The sequence below is a fragment of the Polypterus senegalus genome, chromosome 11 (assembly GCF_016835505.1).
Source record: "Polypterus senegalus isolate Bchr_013 chromosome 11, ASM1683550v1, whole genome shotgun sequence".
NCBI lineage: Eukaryota > Metazoa > Chordata > Cladistia > Polypteriformes > Polypteridae > Polypterus > Polypterus senegalus.
The window spans coordinates 67,797,520-67,819,217 of NC_053164.1; the positions used below are offsets into that span (position 1 = coordinate 67,797,520).

At 42.4% G+C, this 21,698-nt stretch overlaps 1 protein-coding gene across 1 annotated transcript in view; it reads right to left on the bottom strand.

The window, feature by feature from the left end:
• The window catches only part of LOC120538573 (major histocompatibility complex class I-related gene protein-like), a 59,403-nt gene that overhangs the window by 3,483 nt on the left and 34,222 nt on the right, over positions 1-21,698 (bottom strand). Inside the window, exon 4 of the mRNA XM_039767968.1 lies at positions 2,059-2,135. Within this exon, the coding sequence (XP_039623902.1) occupies positions 2,059-2,135 (77 nt within the window). The remainder of the gene's footprint in view (positions 1-2,058; positions 2,136-21,698) is intronic.

A 21,698-nucleotide genomic window follows, 5' to 3' on the forward strand; every position in this document is an offset into this window, starting at 1 on the left:
ATCAACACCCTCAGAGCAAACATTGCATCTGTGGTGCTCTTTCTTGGCATGAAACCATACTGCTGCTCACTAATCATCACCTCACTTCTTAACCTAGCTTCCACTACTTTTTCCCATAACTTCATACTGTGGCTCATCAATTTTATCCCCTTGTAGTTACTACAGTACTGCACATCCCCCTTATTCTTAAATATTGGCACCAGTACACTTCTTCTCCACTCCTCAGGCATCCTCTCACTTTCCAAGATTCCATTAAACAATCTGGTTAAAAACTCCACTGCCATCTCTCCTAAACACCTCCATGCTTCCACAGGTATGTCATCTGGACCAACGGCTTTTCCATTCTTCATCCTCTTCATAGCTGTCCTTACTTCCTCCTTGCTAATCCATTGCACTTCCTGATTCACTATCTCCACATCATCCAACCTCTTCTCTCTCTCGTTCTCTTCATTCATCAGCCTCTCAAAGTACTTTTTCCATCTGCTCAACACACTCTCCTCGCTTGAGTACATTTCCATCTTTATCCTTTATCAACCTAACCTGCTGCACTCTTTCCCAGCTCTGTCCCTCTGTCTAGCCAATCAGTTCAGGTCCTTTTCTACCTCCTTAGGGTCCAACCTCTCATACAACTCATCATACGCCTTTTCTTTAGCTTTGCCACTTCTTTCTTCACCTTGTACCTTACCTCCTTGTACTCTTGTCTACTTTCTGCATCTCTCTGACTATCCCACTTCTTCTTTGCCATCCTCTTCCTCTGTATACTCTCCTGTACTTACCCATTCCACCACCAGGTTTCCTTTTCCTCCTTCCTCTGTCCAGATGTCACGCCAAGCACCCTTCTTGCTGTCACCCTTACTACATCTGCTGTAGTTTCCCAACTGTCTGGTAATTCTTCACTACCACTCAGTGCCTGTCTCACCTTCTCCCTAAATTCAGCCTTGCAGTCTTCCTTTTTCAACTTCCACTCTCTTCTTTTTCTTGATCTCCAACATCATCCTACAGACCACCATCCTATGCTGCTTAACTACACTCTTCCCTGACACCACTTTGCAGTCTTCAGTCTCCTGCAGATTAACTCGTCTGTATAGGATGTAATCTGCCTGTGTGCATCTTCCTCCACTCTTAACGTAACCCTATGTTCCTCCCTCTTCTTAAAATACGTATTCACCAGAGCCATGTCCATCCTTTTGGCAAAATCCACTATCTTCTGACCTTCTTCATTCCTCTCCTTGACACCATACCTACCCATCACCTCCTCGTCTCCTCTGTTCCCTTCACCAACATGTACATTGAAATCTGCTCCAATCACCACTTTCTGTCCCTTGGGTACACTGTTCATCACTTCATCGAACTCACTCCAAAAGTCTTCTTTCTCATCCATTGCACACCCAACTTGCGGAGCATATGCACTAACAACATTGATCATCACACCTCCAATATCCAGCTTCATAATCATTACTCTGTCTGACACTCTTTTCACCTTCAAAACACTCTTGACATACTGTTCCTTCAGAATAACCCCTACTCCATTTCTCCTCCCATCCACACCATGACAGAACAATTTGAATCCACCTCCGATCCACCTGGCCTTACTCCCCTTCCATTTAGTCTGTTGCACGCACAATATATCAACCTTCCTTCTCTCCATCATATTGGCTAACTCTCTTCCCTTACCAGTCATACTGCCAGCATTCAAAGTTCCTACCCTCAGTTCCACTCTCTTTACCTTCCTCCTCTCCTCCTGCCTCCGGACACATTTCCCCCCCTCTTCTTCTCCTTCTTCTTCTTCAGCCAAACAATAGCCCAATTTCTGCCAGCACCCTGTTGACTAACAGTACTGGTGGCGGTCGTTGTTAACCCAGGGCTTGACCGATTCAGTACGGAAATTTGTATTGTTGTCCGCATATTGATTTGGCAAAATTTTACACCAGATGCCCCTCCTGACGTAACCCTCCCCATTTATCCGGGTTTGTGACCGACACAAAGAAACACACTGGTTTCTGCCTCCCCTTTGGCTGGGTTGCCATTCTAACTACAGTACAAGACCAAAATACCTACTCTGTCTCCTCTTGATCTGGAGAAACAACAGTTCAGTTCCAAGGTTTTTCTGTTTTTCTGATCTCTTCGCCCTAAAACTGATAATACAATAGAAAAAAAAAATAAAAAAACAAATCCCTCGAATGTATGTCAGAGATTATAGTTCTGTGAGGCCAACAGGATAACAGCAATTACAAATGTTGAGGTACGATCCTTAGTTTCCCAAAATGGCTAATCTACAATCTTGATCTGTACTTTGGTATCATGATCAAGAAATTCATGAACAGGAAAGGAGAATGCAATGCCCTGGGTGCCTGCAGACTTGGTATGATCCTTTTCCTGGGATGTCAATAATCATAACTGACCATGGTCCAGGGGCCTCATGTATAACGCCGTGCGTAGAACTCGCACTATAACATGGCGTAAGCACAAAAGCCGAAATGTGCTTATGCACAGAAAAATCCAGATACAGGAATCCGTGCGTACTCCAACTTCCACGTTCTTCCGCTACATAAATCCCGACCAGCGTGAAAACTAACGCTTGTGCACGTGCATTATGTAACGCCCCAAATCCTCCCAGAATTACGCCTCTTTGAATATGCAAATCAATATAAATCGCCCTTAAGCGCAGCCTTCTGTGAAAAGACAATGGGAAAAGCACGGGGAAAATATAAGAATTTCAGCGAATACCAAGTGGAAGCAAAGGAAAAACATACTATTTGTTCAAATAAACCGTGGTATAATCAACAAAATGAAGTTGATCGAGTGACATAGCGTGTTGGAGAAACTTGAAAGCTCACATTCACAAAATCGCACAGTGCCGGAAATAAAAAGAAGTCACATATCAAAGTTGCCGTGAAAAGAAGAGTTGTAAGTCCACTGTCTGAGTGTCATATGAAAGTTTATTAGGGTACAGAGAAAAAGGCACACGGTGGGGAAAAAGCACGAAATGTCAACTTTAATCTCGAATTTTCCACTTTAATCACGTAGTTTATTTTGTCATTTAGTAGAACATCATAAACTTCATCTTAAAATCGTTTAATTAACCAGTTTCTCAAATCACATCATAATTAAAGTAGCACGTTAAATGCTTTGTTTTGTATTTGATCTTCTATGTGCTCTATGTGTGTGAATTTCTACTTGCTTCTTAAACCGGCTCTCTTCCTCCAACTGGACACAGAATCCATGACATTCGTGATATTACAGCTCTCTGAATAACTAAAATACTGAGATGTATACGTGATGTCATTTTCATGATGATAGGAGCTAAAGCACGTTATTAAACATGTGTTTCATGAGCCTCGTGCTCATGACAAGCATTTATCTTTTGTTGAAATTTGTCGCTGCGCTTTTAGCTGTGTTGTTATTTTCTCTTTCTGTTTTATATTCAATATATATTGGCGTGCGCCCAAGAGTCCTTGCTTTTCTTTCCCCAAGTAACCGATCGCCATACAATCAGCTCTGTAATAGACGTTAAGCCATCTGTAAGCTTAGCGCCGATTCTTCAAAACGTTTAAAGAACATTGAAATATCTTCGTAGTACATGTTTAATTATTCTATCAATCACGACACTCCCAGTGAAGAATATAGATTATTTAAATGAAGTTAAAGTTTTACCTGTATAATGTAATAAACATATTTTGCTGCATTTCACCTTAAAAATGATATTGTCATCATATGTAAATCGCGCTTTATAAAGTGGCCCAGGTTGTGAGATATTATAACTGTAGTGCAAGTTTACAGTGGGGTGATTGTACTTATAAGTGCTAACCGTTCTACAAGGAGCAATTGATTGAGTGCATTTAAAGTTCTTGGGATTAAACTGTTTCTGAACGCGAGGTCCGTACAGGAAAGGCTTTAAAACATTTTGCAGTGGCTGAGACAGCGTGTCCTTAATGCCGTATACCGATAATTCTCTTTCCGATCAGCTGCTGCTGTGATTCACACTCAGATACAGTGATATAAATACTCCGAGTGGTGCAGTGAGAGAAATATGGAAAAAGATGATCCGCTGTGGCAACTCCTAATGGGAGGAGCTGAAAGAAGAAGAAGAAATAGAAGTGAGAGTAACAACGCTAAAGCAGTTATGGTATTTGGAATACTATGGCTGTTCCCTGAACCATTATATTGTTACGAGTTAATTACAATCAGATGCATTACACTAATAAACAATATGCGGTTAGTTTCTGTGTATTTATAAAGCCGCGTCATGAAAATAATGAGTAATCACACAAGAACAGTACCATTGCTTTGACGCTGGGTGCCGCCAGTTTGCAAAACCGAGCGGAGAACTTGCGTACGACAAGGCATGAGGTACCGTGGAAAAGTGCGTGGCTTTACGCCAAGTGTAGGTTTTATACATCGCGATTTGAACGTGGAAAAGTTCTTACGCAACATTTCTGTGCGTACGCACCGTTTATACATGAGGCCCCAGGACACTAAGGACACAAAATTCTTGGTGCAAAAGTGTTTTATGCACAAACAATCACAATTCCAATGGAGTTCAAAAAAAGTGCAGTTAAAATCCTTTAACAGAGAAGTACATTAAAGCAGTGCATTTATGGAGGTTAAATTAATCAATCAATCCATAAACAATCCAATGGATATATTAAAATCAAGGCAAAATTAGAATCAACTTAATGTCCTTATCTTGCCTCTTGGACCCTCTTTTTCTCCTATCTTCACCAACTTGGAATGTTCTGCAGAGCTGAGATGCCAGCAAGCACAATCGACTGTCTTTGGCTCTTGTCCCTACCACCATCATTTGGCATACTTAGGGACCTAGCGAGCTCAAGATCCCTTGTCTCACCACCAACTTTTGGCATAGGTAGGGCAATTATTAGAGCAATATTCCACTCCTGCTCTTCATAATGCTCAAAAGAAGGGACTCCACCCCTGGAGCACCATTTCCCTTGTTCCCCATGAGGTATATTGATTGCCTCACCTCCTTTCCTTTGCACCTACTCAAACACTAATTCAAACACTCTTTATCTCACTTCATTTCTCTCTTAATTTGTTTCCTCCACTCATTCTCGATCTTTGCTTTCTTTCTCTTTTTCTCCCTTCCAATTTCACCCCTTTCTGTCCTACTCTGACCCCTTTAATCCTTGCACGGGACAGATGCGTTCACTAATAACCTATGGAGCATTAATAGGTAATAGGTAATAGGTATTAATAGGTACCCCTCCTTGAGCCGTCACCTTATCGTGCTGGAGGGGTTTGCGTGTCCCAATGATCCTAGGAGCTATGTTGTCCGGGGCTTTATGCCCCTGGTAGGGCCACCCAAGGCAAACTGGTCCTAGGTGAGGGATGAGACAAAGAACAGTTCCAAACCTCCAATGAAGAATAAAAACTGTGGACGACGTTTTCCCTTGCCCGGACGCGGGTCACCGGGGCCCCCCTCTGGAGCCAGGCCTGGGGTGGGGCTCGATGGCGAGCGCCTGGTGGCGGTTCTGCACCCATGGGGCTCGGCGGGCACAGCCCGAAGAGGTAACGTGGGTCCTCCTTCCCATGGGCTCACCACCTATGGGAGGGGCCAAGGAGGTCGGGTGCAGTGTGAGTTGGGTGGTGGCCGGAGGCGGAGACCTTGGCGGTCTGATCCTCTTGGAACGTGGAATGTCACCTCTCTGAAGGGGAAGGAGCCTGAGCTAGTTCGCGAGGTTGAGAGGTTCCGGCTAGATATAGTCGGACTCACCTCGCACATCTTGGACTCTGGAACCAATCTCCTTGAGAGGGGCTGGACTCTCTACCACTCTGGAGTTGCCCCCGGTGAGAGGCGCCGAGCAGGTGTGGGCATACTTATTGCCCCCGACTTGGAGCCTGTGCGTTGGGGTTTACCCGGTGGACGAGGGTGGCTTCCTCCGCCGGGTGGGGGAAGGGTCCTGACTGTTGTTTGTGCGTATGCCAACAGCAGTTTGGAGTATCCACCCTTTTGGAGTCTCTGGAGGGTGCTAGAGGGCATACCTTCTGGGATTCCCTCGTTTTCTGGGAGACTTCAATGCCCACGGGCAATGACAGTGAGACCTGGAAGGCGTGATTGGGAGGAATGCCCCCGATCTGAACCCGGCGGTGTTTTGTTATTGGACTTCTGTGCTCGCCACGGATTGTCCATAACGAACACCATGTTCAAGCATAAGGGTGTTCATATGTGCACTTGGCACCAGGACACCCTAGGCCTCAGTTCGATGATCGACTTTGTGGTTGTGTCGTCGGACTTGCGGCCATATGTCTTGGACACTCGGGTGAAGAGAGGGGCGGAGCTGTCAACTGATCACCACCTGCGGAATGCGGCTTCGGTTGTTGCTGAGGCAAAAACTCAGGCATGGGAGGAGTTTGGAGAGGCCATGGAGAACGACTTTCGGACGGCTTTGAGGAGATTCTGGTCCACCGTCCGGCATCTCAGGAAGGGGAAGAAGTGCAGTGTCAACACTGTATATGGTGGGGATGGTGTGCTGCTGACCTCGACTCGGGAGGTTGTGGGTCGGTGGGGAGTACTTCGAAGACCTCCTCAATCCCACTAACATGCCTTCCAATGAGGAAGCAGAGCCTGGGGACTCTGAGGTGGGCTCTCCCATCTCTGGGACTTAAGTCACCGAGGTGGTCAAAAAACTCCTTGGTGGCAGGGCCCCGGGGGTGGATGAGATATGCCCGGAGTTCCTTAAGGCTCTGGATGTTGTAGGACTGTCTTGGTTGACACGTCTCTGCAACATCGCATGGACATCGGGGACAGTGCCTCTGGATTGGCAGACCGGGGTGGTGATCCCCCTCTTTAAAAAGGGGGACCGGAGGGTGTGTTCCAACTATAGAGGGATCACACTCCTCAGCCTCCCTGGAAAAGTCTGTTTGGGGGTCATGGAGAGGAGGGTCCGTCGGATAGTCGAACCTCGGATTCAGGAGGAACAGTGTGGTTTTCGTCCGTGTCGCAGAACAGTGGACCAGCTCTACACCCTTAGCAGGATCCTGGAGGGTGCATGGGAGTTTGCCCAACCAGTCTACATGTGCTTTGTGGACTTGGAAAAGGCGTTCGACCGTGTCCCTCGGGGAATCCTGTGGTGCTCGGGAGTATGGGGTACGGACCCCCTGATAAGAGCTGTTCGGTCCCTGTACAACCAGTGTCAGAGCTTGGTCCGCATTGCCGGCAGTAAGTCGAGCCCGTTTCCAGTGAGAGTTGGACTCCGCCAGGGCTGCCCTTTGTCACCGATTCTGTTCATAACTTTTATGGACAGAATTTCTAGGCGCAGCCAGGGTGTTGAAGGGGTCCGGTTTGGTGGACTCAGGATTGGGTCACTGATTTTTGCAGATGATGTTGTCCTGTCGGTCTGTCGTGGTGAAAAAAAGAGCTGAGCCGTAAGGCAAAGCTCTCAATTTACCAGTCGATCTACGTTCCTACCCTCACCTATGGTCATGAGCTATGGGTAGTGACCGAAAGAACGAGATCGCAAATACAAGTGGCTGAAATGAGTTTCCTTCGCAGGGTGTCTGGGCTTTCCCTTAAGGATAGGGTGAGGAGCTCAGTCATCCGGGAGGGGCTCAGAGTAGAGCCGCTGCTCCTACGCATCAAGAGGAGTCAGATGAGGTGGCTCGGGCATCTGATCAGGATGCCTCTTGGACGCCTCCCTGGTGAGGTGTTCCGGGCACCGGGGAACACCCAGGACACGCTGGAGGGACTATGTCTCCCGGCTGGCCTGGGAACGCCTTGGGATTCTCCCAGAAGAGCTGGAAGAAGTGGCCGGGGAGAGGGAAGTCTGGGCTTCTCTGCTGCTACCCCCGCGACCCGACCTTGGATAAGCGGAAGAGGATGGCATTAATAGGTAATGTCTGCACTGATTGCACCCACAATGAGCAATCAGCCAATTTCCACATTAAACATCCTGTGGCCACAAGGCTTTATGCCAGCATGCACCACAGATTCCTGATGTGCTTCACCGCAGAGGTAGACCTGAATTAACCCCAAGTATGCAAATACAACTATCTCTCTCTTTACAAATACAGGAACTGAATGGCAAACAGCTGCAGCACATTTTACTAATGTGCTCCTAACAAGATTCTAAAGAAAGCCATATTGCTCCTCCTGAATCTGAGGTTCAACTATTGGACAAAGTCTATATTTCAGTCCCTCAGCAAGCTATCCAAAAGAGTGATGTAAAAGTCAAAGACTCCATATATTAGGTATTTGAACTTACCTGGCCAGTGTCCTAGATGCCTATAGTGAACATGCTGTGCTTTTCTAAGCGTTGCTTGAGAGTCCCTATGCTGAGCTCTGCAACCTGGAGTGCCTCTGCAACATCAGTATAGAGAGGGAGACAACTTAGAAACTGCTATGTCTGCATCTTCACCACCGCTTCTCCATATGCTAAGTCTCGTTGACCTGGGTGTGCAGACAGTGGTTGTGCTTTATTCTCTTGTAGCTGGGAAAAGCATGGCAGATTGAGTTGATATTGACCCCAGGTGATCAGTGCAGAAAAAGGATGATGCTGATCATAGAGGTGATGCAGATTAGCTGTGGAGGGTGAGTCTCAAAGATAAGATCCTGACCTGGAATGCTGTTTGTGGAATCGGTTCATTAAAGGAAGACAGCCAAGAGACCATTAAATCTGTAGCTCCACACAAGAAGGTTTGCCTACCCAAATATAATAAACAGAGCACCCACCACTGAAAGTTCAGCATTTAAAACCTCAGCTGTGCAGCATAACAGCACAGCATTCAACATCCCTGCTGATAATATAGGTTTTGGACTTTGGCTCTGTTTTGATTTCCGGATTTTGGATTGATTTTGTTTGCCTTTACTGTTCTCCTTTACACATTCCAGTTTTTAGATTTTTTTATTTATAAATTGTTAGAAATATTAAGGAACTTTGTTTTCATTATTGTGAAGCAGTGGTTTCATGGTTTCATATCCCTTTTTTTGACTTTGGTTCATTTTGGCACGTGTAGGCCATAAAGTCTCAGTGTTAAATTTGGGACCCAGCTGATTTTGTTGCTAGGCATCATAAGAACATTGAGGCCTGGTTTCATACTCAAGTCCATTTTTGAGCTTCAGAGCCTGACAATTGCAACACAAATAGGATTTCTCACTTTAAGAAATTGCATCCTTTGGTATTTGAAATACATGTTTTTCCAGACCCCCTTTTTCCAAAATGTGGTCCATGTCTCTTAACTGTCAGTCGCAAGGTAATGTTCCCACTTTGCATGCAACACTGAAGAGGAACATTGAACACCCCCAGAATATTCATTTTTTTACCAGTTCTGGTAAGATCTCAACCACCCATCTGGTATTGCCACTCCTGTACTGTTTTACCTAATGCAGAGACATCAACCACTGAGATGGACCCAACTCCAACCAATATCTCTGCCACCACTTCTTCCAAGAAGCTGAATTTGCTGGGTTTATTTGCTCCTTTTATTTATTAATAATAATCCAAGTTGAGGTCACCATTATTATATGCTTGCTGAGAACAGTCTAAGCAATGTTCCACCTGCCCTTTCTGGATTGTCAATTTTTTTGCCAGAACCTCTTCAATATCATCAAAATGTCATTCTCTGTGGCCACACCAAACTCCATCCACTTATGATCTTTTGCTTTCTTCAAATTGATTACTTCCCCTACCAATGGTGTTAAGGTGACCAAAATGACAGAAACCAAAATCTTACTGGCCACATTTTTTGAAGGTACCTCCACTACTGAGGTCTTATTGCTCAGACTCTATATCTCTGACCTCTATCAGAATACTGGAGAAGTACTTTCAAAGGTGAAAGTTACAGTAAATTACTCTCAAACAAAGGAATGTACTACTCATTCTTAAAAAACCTTCACTGTCCATCTCAATTTTTGAGGTATCTCCATTGAGCACTCCACTTATTTCAGCACCAAGTGGTGGTTAATTGACAGTCAGGATCTTCATTTACCTGACTGTCCTGGAGGACACTTCTTGCCATCCTCTCTGACACTGGCATCACTGGGACTGCTCTTAGATAGTTTGAACCTTACATCTAGAGCAGATAATACAGTGTGTTTTGGCAAGGGGAGTTGTCAAAGGCACACCAGACAGGCACTGGTGTAGCCCAAGGATTGATTATGGGTTCTCTACTTTTCTCTCTATACACCACCTCGCTGGGCTCCATCATCTAATTCCATGGGTTCTTTTATCAGTGCTATACCAATGACACAGAGCTGTACCTGTCCTTTCCCCTGGAGGACAATATGGTATCAACTGGAATCTCTGCATGTTTACTGATATCTGGATGAAGGACCACTACATACAGCTCAACCCTTTCAAAAACAGACCTTCTTCGGTTCCCGGCCAGCCAGTTTTTTCATCTCCCCATCCCTGTACAACCTGGCTCACTGTTGCTAACACCCTCCAAGTCAGTTCGCAACTCTGGTGTTGTAACTGATGAGCAGCTTTTCCTGACCACATTTCTACTGTTTCTTGTTCATGCAGGTTCATGCTGTACAAAATCTGCAAGATCAGACCTTATCAGACAGAGCATGCAGCAAAACTTCAGGACCAGGCTCTGGTCTTATCGCATCTGGACTACTTCAACTCACGTCTGGAGTACCCACATGTGCTACCAAGCCGCTGCAGGTGTTCCAGAATGCAGCAGCCCATCTTGTATTTAACCAGTCGAGGAGGGTACATGTCACTCCTCTCTTCAGGTTGCTACATTGACTCCCTGTAGCAGCACACAAAAGTTCAAATCCCAGATGCTTGCCTACAGAGTAGACAATGGGCCAGCACATGAGTATATGGAAATATTGGTGAAGTGCTATCCTTGTCACCCACTCAGGTATGCTAGGGAACAGCATCTGGTGAAGCCACCTCTGTGGCAATACTCAAGTCTTAAACTAGACTCTTTTCCTGTGTAGTTCTGAGTTTGTGGAACGAGCTGCCCACTTCCATCCATACTGTTGACTCCCTCAATGTATTTAAGAAGCGATTGAAGACCCATTTGTTCTGTGAATATTTGTCAAATTGATGAAGAAAAGAAAAGAAAAAACTTTGCTCTGCGATATTTTAAATTCTTGGTTAATTTATTTAAATGTAATTGCTTCATTGTAATCTATGATTGTAAATGTATTATTTATTAACTCTTTTCACTTGTGGCAATCAACTTTTGTTACCAATCCTATTACACTTGCTGAACAAACTGGCCCTAGCCTAATATTACTTGATTGTTGACCTCTTTTGTAAGATGCTTTGGAGAAAAGTGTCTACCAAGCAAATAAATGTAAGTGTAAATGTACATAATCAGAATAAGTGGCCACCCATTTGTGGTTGATTAATGCTTGTGTTTTAGAGAGACTTACCAATCTTCATAACTTTAAGATGTGTTGAAAAACAGGGAGGAAGAACCCAGACAGGCAGATACAGAGTCTGCCAACTCCACCCAGATATAAAATATACACAGTGCTTAAAGTGGAATGGAATATTTGTGCTGGCGCTTCTAAGATTTTAATGAAGTTGAAAATTAAGTGAACACTTAACTTTAATTAAGTGTTCACTTAACTTCTCATGTCGTCCATTTATTTTCTGTCCCTTGATGATATGCAGAGTGCCGGTTATGCACCTTGCTGTTTTAAGCAATAATAAAGAGAATAGTGTGTATAAGTAAGGAGACTGTGTGGAAAGTTACACAAAGAGGCAAGCTAATTATTTCAAAAATGTTTCAACTGTCTACTAGTTCATAACGATAAATTGGGATATGGCATATGTAAGTCACTGAATTGTCAAATGAAATGTCCTGTATTGACAAGACTTATGGTCTTTATGTACATTTGACATTACCTACATGACAGGTTTAGATGTTTATTTTGGAGCATTCAGTTTCTAAAAAACAGAGTAGGAGCTAAATACATTGCAGCATTCCATGACTTCTATTTGTCCATTCCAAACACTGAAAAAATAGTACTGTAATTATTACTGTCACATTAAGAGGGGTTTTCTGCCCTATAGTTGCTTGTACAAGGATGTAGTATATTTCCTTATAATACTAATAAAAATATGTCATTTGGAAAATTCAGGTCTTGATATAACAGTGATTGTATAACAAAATGGAAGCACACGGCTTTTAAAAACTATGCAAGACACAAGACGTGTTTCTCACACACACTCAATAGGAGTATGTATTCAACGCACAAATATACAAAGCCTGTTTTTCTCTACCTACGCTAATTAAATGACTGATTTAACTGTTTCTGACTTACTTGAGTGTACAGCAAGTGTATATTCTGTCTCCTTTTCTGTCTACTTGACTTTCTCTAAGATGGCTTTCTAGCTGTCTGCTTCTGACAGCTTATAAAGAACTAAATAGACTAAGGCCCAGATATCACTTTTATCTATTGGTGGATGACTTTATGTAAGTAGTAAGTGTCCATGTGTTACATCATTTAGAAATGGTGAGCAAGCCCAGATGTTCTTCCCCAGAGCTGCCCTCTTGTGGCTTTAGGCTGCACTCCAATTCTGAAACTTTTTTTTCAGCATGTCACAGAATGTGTTTCAGATTTGCAGTTCACCAGTGAATAATTAGCACCATTATGCAAGACATAGAATTTCCATATCTGTAAATAGACTTTTTTCCATTACTGGTAAATCACCTGGTGTTATTGTACAAGATTTTACAGTAAGTAACCAATTTATTTCTATGATAAATTGCATTTTTGTATCCAATTTACAGTGCTTCTTTTATTTTATCCTGAATTTAAATCAAAGTAAACACTTTCTTTTTATCAAAGATACACTGAAAGTTTATATTAATTAATGTTGTAAAATAGGATTTTGAACTTTCTGATGTCCTTTTTTCCATACAAAGACAGCATATTCCAGAAATGCATCAATAATGTTGAGCATCAGCTTTATGTGCAGTCCCTGCTGCTTTAAAATGGTGAGCATCTCATAGATACAGCTCATGTGCTGTATGTTGGTTCTATGTGCAAGTAAGAATTTCACTCTACTCTGCATATGTAACAATACTACTCCTGCTACTATCACTAAGTTTCAAATATATCTTTCTGCAAATTTGATCAAACTTTCACCAAATTCTTTGCCTCATAGTATAGTAAAAAAGTATTATGCGTTTTAAGTGAAATCTGATATCATATAGTTGTGCACTGAGCAAAGAACATTCCCCAAACTATTGGGTAAAATGTTCTAGACATTGGCACAGTTTGATTCACCTGCTGAGCAGAGACCTGCAGTGAAAATAGATCCTGTTCATCTCTCTTTAGAAAGGCACTGGAAATTCACCACAAAAGACAGATCCCAAAAATGAGGCCAGATATCTGAGTCAGCTCTGATCATGAAGACAGAAATGGATGTAAGAAGACTCCCATTCTGATCAAACCAACCTCAGGAAGAAAATTAGAAGAGGCAAGCTAATGGAAATAGCAGCCTCCAATTCTTTTACAAGCAAAAAAAAAACTCTATCAAGGAGTTCCAGGCCTCCTAGCAGGACTTTAAACTGCATGAAATAACAATTATTAAAGTATCTGGACTTTACATGCACATCGGGAAAGTTGATTTTTGTTTTCTATTCAGTAAAATGCAGTTATTCACTATAGAAAATTCTGGTTTACCTTGATGGTAAAATATGCAAATAAGAATTCCACTATAATATAAATGCAACTACAACTACTAATCTGAAAAATAAGCATGTCAGAATTTATTGGTTTAAACTCATTATTTTTATTGTAAGGCAAGTAAATGTTTTAGTTACAGTAGCAGGGATAGACAAATGTACTCAAAGAAAGCTAGAGTAGATTAGTTAATTCAAAGGCTAGTGCTATGCAACCTGTTTCATGGACATTAACCCAATGAAAACTTTTCATTTATAGTTGTGTTAATCTAACTTGAAATTCAATTAGTCCATTTCAAGCTGAAAGAAATCAAAAGAAAATTATGAATACTACACATCATGATCTGCTTTACCAAGTAAGGATCCCAATGGTAACATGCCAAGCAGGACATACAATTTGCCCTGTTACATCAGACAGGTATTCTCTGTATCTGTATATCTAACAGAATATTTTCCATTATAGATGAAATCACCTGGCAATACTGTACAAGGGTTTACAATAAAGTAATTTTATTTCTGATAAATGAGAGCACCGTGTGCAACTTTCAGTAGTATTTTTAACTTATTTTTAATTTAAATCAAAGTGTGATGAGAAACACCATGTCCTTAATAGAGATGAGTGGACCTCACTGAATTCACTTAACCTTGAGTTTGACAAAAACATGGAAGTGTTTGGGAATTTCATCAAAGTTGGCAAAATACATTGAAGTCAATGGGGAAGAAACTAAACTAGTTTTCAGTGGATTACAATGGTACAGTGTTCTTTAAAGCATCCCTGAGGGGTAGAGAAGCATCTGCCAACTATGCTGGACCAATTATTGTGGTCAGAAATGTGACTTTTATCTTCCTCCTATCACTACAACTAATAGCCACAGAGCATGTAGGGGTGGGGGGAGCTATGCCTATCACTACTTCATCTGCAGTACATAGTGAGGAGCATAACATGCTTAATCCAGCAGTTAAGACACAACATACAATGAATTTATGAAAAACAACAAAGTATTTTCATGATTTTCTCATTAGGGTCAGGTATTGTATCCCTCAAATGAAAATAGTGCAATTTGTTTTTAACACCTACTGTAAGGGGAGTAAATCAATTGGAGTACCGATCTAGTAGTGACTTCCCACATTTGTGTATATGGCATACATCATTCATACATGCATGAAGCAGATCGGGCAGGGCCATAAAATGTGAGGTGGTACAGGTTTATAAGGTATAGGTTTTTGCCTGAAATTGTGCATGCACAATTCAAACAGTGCAGGTAGTGCAGATCGAATAGTGATATCTCCATTCAACATGGCAGCTAAAGTCTGTGATGTCATACTGGCCTCACAAAACATCACTGGGTGCTGGGAAAAAAAATATTCGTTCCTCACACGGGAACCTCATTTTGGTTGCTTATACTTCCAATCTCATTATTTTAGTCACTACCCATAGGTGTGACTCTAAGTAAAGACAAGGATGTAAACCAGTAAACTGAAAGTTTATTTGAAAGACTTTGTTTTCACTTCACCATGATGTTCTGGTACATCCACAAAGCTGCCATAGCTACACCAAAATACCATTCAATCTCTTAGTTAGCTCAAGTCTCATGAATAAGGCCTATTGGTACGTGAACTCCTCCATTCACTACAGCCTGCTGACACTTACCTATAAGAGAATAAGCCATTCTTTTTTTGGAGAGGACCACAACCTCATATATGGTAGTGTTAATTCTTATTCCAATTACATCAATCTAATCTAAACACAATCAAAAATGAGCACTGAAGATAACACTCTGAGGACCCCAAAAAGACAACATCCTTTATAAATTGCACAGATTCAGCTCTTAGGTTCTGAAACTGGATACTCGCAAAGCCTCATCTGTGCCTAAATATCCTCTCCTCAAAAATCACAAACAGGACTGATGCCAAAACACACTCTTGGCAGAATCTAGCACTCACATTGAAAACACTTTACTTAATATAAAATATGTTCATACAACTCCTACTTCACAAATACATGGGCCAAAGGGTGTACAGCAGTGCACCTGGACCCCTGAACTCTTAAATCAATTTCCACCAGGTAATATTTTGTTTTTCAAGTCCATAAAGCACATATTGACAGGATTTGGCAAACTCATATGAGCTGGGGCTGAGGTCGCCAAGGTAGTTAAAAAGCTCCGAGGTGACGGGGCCCCTGGAGTGGAAAAGGTTCACCCTGGGTTCCTCAAGGCTCTGGATGTTGTGGGGCTGTCCTGGTTGACACGTCTCTGCAACATCGCATGGACATGGTGGTGGTTCCCCTTTTTAAGAAGGGTGACCGGAGGATGTGCTCAAACTATAGGGGGATCACACTCCTCAGCCTCCCTGGTAAGGTCTGTTCAGGAGTGCTGGAGAAGAGAGTTCGGTCAATGGTCAAATGTCGGATTCAAGAGGAACAATGCGTATTCCGTCCTGGCCGTGGAACACTGGACCAGCTCTACACCCTGGCCAGGATCCTGGAGGGGGCATGGGAGTTTGCCTAACCAGTCCACATGTGTTTTGTGGATTTGGAGAAGGCATTTGACTGTGTCCCTTGAAGCATCCTATGCGGTGTGCTCCAAGAGTATGGGGTACAAGGCTTGTTGTTATGAGCCATCCAGGCCCTGTACAGGAGGAGCAGGAGATTGGTCCGCATTGCCGGTAATAAGTCGGACTCGTTTCCTGTTGAGGTTGGACTCCACCAGGGCTGTCCTTTGTCACCAATTCTGTTCATAAGTTATATGGACAGAATTTCTAGGCGCAGCCAAGGAGGGGAGGGGGTCTTGTTCAGTGACCTCAGAATCTCGTCTCTGCTATTTGCGGATGACGTGGTTCTGTTGGCTTCATCGGACAGTGACCTCCAGCTCTCACTGGAGCGGTTTGCAGCCGAGTGCGAAGCAGCGGGGATGAGAGTCAGCACCTCTAAATCCGAGGCTATGGTTCTCAGCCGGAAAAGGGTGGAATGCTCTCTCTGGGTTGGGAGCACAGTACTGTCTCAAGTGGAGGAGTTCAAGTATCTCGGGGTCTTGTTCACGAGTGAGGGAAGAATGGAGCGGGAGGTTGACAGACGGATCGGTGCGGCATCCGCAGTAATGCGGGCTCTGCAACAGTCTGTAGTGGTGAAGAGAGAGCTGAGCCAAAAGGCGAGGCTGTCGATTTACCAGTTGATCTACGTTCCTACCCTCACCTATGGCCACGAACTTTGGGTAGTGACCAAAAGAGCAAGATCGCGGATACAAGCGGCTGAAATGAGTTTTCTCCGCAGGGTGGCTGGAATTTCCCTTAGAGATAGGGTGAGAAGTTCAGTTATCCGGGAGAGACTCGGAGTAGAGTCGCTGCTCCTCCGCATTGAGAGGAGACAGTTGAGGTGGTTCAGGCATTTGGTTAGGATGCCCTCTGGACGCCTCCCCGGGGGGGTGTTCCGGGCATGCCCCACTGGGAGAAAGCCACGGGGCAGACCCAGGACACACTGAAGGGATTATATCTCACGGCTGGCCCTAAAACGCCTCGGAGCTGGAGGAAGTGGCCGGGAGAGGGATGTCTGGGCTTCCCTGCTTAGGCTGCTGCCCCCGCGACCCAACCTCGGATAAGCGGTGGATAATGGATGGATGGATGGATGGTATGATATCTGAAAATGGACAAAAAGCCACCCACTGTTGTATTACCAAGACAGAATACATTTTTCTCCAGGATCTGCAGTTCAACTATCACAGTCTTTCCCAGGGTGCTGAGGTATATAATCCCTCAATAAATGGAATAAATTATCCTATCTCCCCTTTCAAAATGAAGACCACCACTCCAGCCTGCCGTTCTCAAGGCACTGTGCCCATGTTCCACATAACACTGAAGAGACAGGTTAGCTAAAACACTTCAGCTGTTGCTTTCAGCATTTCTGGTCAGATATCACTAAACTCTGCAGCCTCAGACTTGTGCCACATTTTAATCACTGCAGAAACATAAGCCACTGAAATGGTCCCAATACCAACAAAAGTGAAAACTGAGAATCTATAAAAAATACACTAACTTATATAGCTTGTATTTGGATGGTGAAGACAACCTAAAGCACCCAAGATAAACCAAGGCACCCATCATTGAGATACAACTGTGGGGCAGTTATCAAAACATTAAAAATGGAACACAACTAACTAACATCCACACTTACTGGCTTGCTTTCACTTATTGATACTGAGTACTCCCAAGTGTCAATGATCAAGTTCTAAAAGACATATACATATATTGATATTTTTTACCACTTGCCAATAAATTAATGCAGCAACACTATCCAGTTTAATAAAATATGATGAAAGGCTACAAAGCATTTTGTTCAGACAGGACAAGCAGCTGCTACTGCTACAATACAGCAAAATTAAAATGTCCACCCTACCCCACAACATCAGGTCTGGTCATATACCTTGGGTAAATTATTATTTGCAGTCTGTGGTATTACCTGAGCAGATTTGTTTCTAACAAATAATGTACAGGATATTTCCTAAAAGAAAAGCAAAACATTTACACTAAGAACCGGGTTCATTGGTTGATAATTTGAAAACATATTGTTATATTCAACTTAGAAAGGTACTTGAAATCTGAGCAGCTGTATCTAAGAAAAATGTCTGTTATAGCTACTGGTACTTGCTACATGTGTATGGCACCCTTAGCAAATGGACACAATGCACTGTAAAGCAGAAAACAAAATAATTCTGCTTATGGATAACACAAGAGAGACAATATTTTTTTGCTTTTATTTAGAAATGTATGTGGTTTGGAACTATTTACAAAATAATGTCTCAAAGATTTTTAATACAATTTCCACCAATTAATAGTTAACCGTTCAAAGATACATAGCATAAAACGCAATGGATTGATGGTTTATTTTTTATTTTAAAGATGCAAAGAAACAGAAACATAAAAAAATTATTTTGAACAAATAAACCTTTTTGACTCCCTGGTCTACTAATTTGTTTTTCCTCAAACCAATATCAGTGTTATCAAGGCATGCTGCTTCTGGTGGATCCAGTATCCTGTGTTCAAATACCACACTGTTGACTCAGTGTGGAGATATATTGTTCTTCCTTTGTATATGTGTGGGAGTATAGCATCCACCAAGTCAGAGGTTTTATTTTCTTTCTCCTTTTTAGTCATTATGTTGTGTATTCTTTTTTTATTATACTTTATTAAGGAAATTACTTTCACATACCCTTTGGGGTCAGGGCATAGGTTCAGCCATTGTACGGCACCACTGGAGCAATTTACGGTTAAGGGCCTTGCTCAAGGGCCCAGCTGAGTAGCACCTCTTTTGGCAGTGAAGGGGATTCGAACGGGCAACTTTCGGGATACCGGCACAGATCCTTAGCCTCAGAGCCACCATTGTGTGTATATATAGTTATTTATGTATGTATTTATCTAAAGACCACCTGTAAAAAGCCAAATTTTCCCCTGGGGACAAATAAAGTTCATCCATCTATCTATCTATCTATCTATCTATCTATCTATCTATCTATCTATCTATCTATCTATCTATCTATCTATCTATCTATCTATCTATCTATCTATCTATCCCAGTTTTCCTCCACATAACCCATCTATCTATCTATCCAATGTAAAGGTTGGGTTAACTCATGACACTAAATTGACTTTGTGTTGGTTGGTTTGTAAATGGGCTAATTCAGGGCTGATTCATGCCTTAAGCCTGATGCTGCTGGGATACATTCTAAACTCCAGGTCCTTGAATGGGATTAAGTGGGTTTGATAATGTTAAACTACACAAAGCAAGTATGGTTACTTCCTCCTTTCTAATCAATTGCACTTCCTGATTCACTATTTCCACATCATACAGCCTCTTCTCTCCCTTGTTCTCTTCATTCATCAGCCTCTCAAAGTACTCTTTCCATCTGCTCAACACACTCCCCTCGCTTGTGAGTACATTTCCATCTTTATCCTTTATCAACCTAACCTGCTGCACTCTTTCCCAGCTTGGTCCCTCTGTCTAGCCAATCAGTACAAGTCCTTTTCTCCCTCTTTAGTGTCCAACATTTCATACAACTCATCATACACCTTTTCTTTAGCCTTTGCCACCTCTCCCTTCACCTTGTGCCTTAACCTCCTTGTATTCTTGTCTACTTTCTGCATCTCTCCGACTATCCCACTTCTTCTTTGCCATCCTCTTCCTCTGTATACTCTCCTGTATTTCCTCATTCCATCACCAGGTTTCCTTTTCCTCCTTCCTCTGTACAGATGTCACGCCAAGCACCTTTCTTGCTGTCACCCTTACTACATCTGCTGTAGTTTCCCAGCTGTCTGGTAACTCTTCACTGCCACCCAGTGCCTGTCTTGATCTCCAACGTCATCCTACAGACCACCATCCTATGCTGCTTAACTACACTTTCCCCTGCCACCACTTTGCAGTCTTCAATCTCCTGCAGATTGACTCTTCTGCATAGGATGTAATCTGCCTGTGTGCATCTTCCTCCACTCTTGTACGTCACCTTATGTTCCTCCCTCTTCTTAAAATACGTATTCACCAGAGCCATGTCCATCCTACTGGCAAAATCCACTATCCTCTGACCTTCTTCATTCCTCTCCTTGACACCATACCTACCCATCACCTCCTCGTCTCCTCCATTCCCTTCACCAACATGTCCATTGAAATCTGCTCCAATCACCATTTTCTGTCCCTTGGGTACATTGTTCATCACTTCATCCAACTCACTCCAAAAATCTTCTTTCTCACCCACTGCACACCCAACTTGCGGGGCATATGCATTAACAACATTCATCATCACACCTCCAATTTCCAGCTTCATAATCATTACTCTGTCTGACACTCTTTTCACCTCCAAAACACTCTTGACATACTGTTCCTTCAGAATAACCCCTACTCCATTTCTCCTCCCATACCATGATAGAACAATTTGAATCCACCTCCGATCCACCTGGCCTTACTCCCCTTACATTTAGTCTCTTGTACACACAATATATCAACCTTCCTTCTCTTTGTCATATCAGATAACTCTCTCCCCTTACCAGTCATACTGCCCACAATCAAAGTTCCCACCCTCAGTTCCACTCTCTTTACTTTCCTCCTCTCCTCCTGTCGGTAGCCCAATTTCCGCCAGCACCCTATTGACTAACAGTACTGGTGGCGGTCGTTGTTTCGATCCGATCCGGTATGGAAATTTGTATTGTTGTACGGATATTGATTTGGCAACATTTTACACCGGATGCCATTCCTGAACTAACCCTGCCCATTTATCCGGGCTTGGGACCGGCACAAAGAAGCACACTGGTTTGTGCATCACCTGTGGCTGGGTTATCATGTAAACTTATTAATAATAATAACCACAATAAGGAAATGATTTAATTGATAGACATAGTCGATATCGGATTTTCACCTGTTTATTGTAATGATTTAGACCTTGATTATGCATTATATCCAGCAAGTTTATTGTTGCTTTCAATTAAATTAAATAGCGTAATTGATTTTAATACATTCTTGTTTAATAAGATGGCTGACAGAGGTGACTTCTTTCAAGCCTGATATACACGCAAGTATAAATTTTTACTGTATTCTGTAAACATGACAATACTGCCACTCTAATCAAATAACAAATATTTTTTCACTTAAACATATAGAGTTTTCAATACATATATGCACCACTACACACATATAAATATACATGCACAACATTTTTCCTTGTTATTACTTAAACGTTTTATGAAATTGATTTTTTGTATTTCGCTAACATAATCAGGTTGTTTGCTTCATTCTTACCTTATCAGCAAAATAAATCTATGTATATTTTCTATTTTAACAAATACACTAAAGTTATCAACCTATCTCAAGCTCAGTGCTCTCGAGATTACCAGATCAGCAAAATGTGTTTTCACTTATCATCCATTTAAGAGACGCTCTTACTCCAGTTTAGGATCACATAGGGATCATTAATACTATATGCACTTCCGGACATTTAAATGAATTATCACTTTAATAATTTTCTGTTATGATTAAAAAGCATCTGTAGCTCGTTCTTCCTATTTATGTTTTAAATTATCATCCTTATTTCAAAAAGCATGTTTCTGTTAATCAA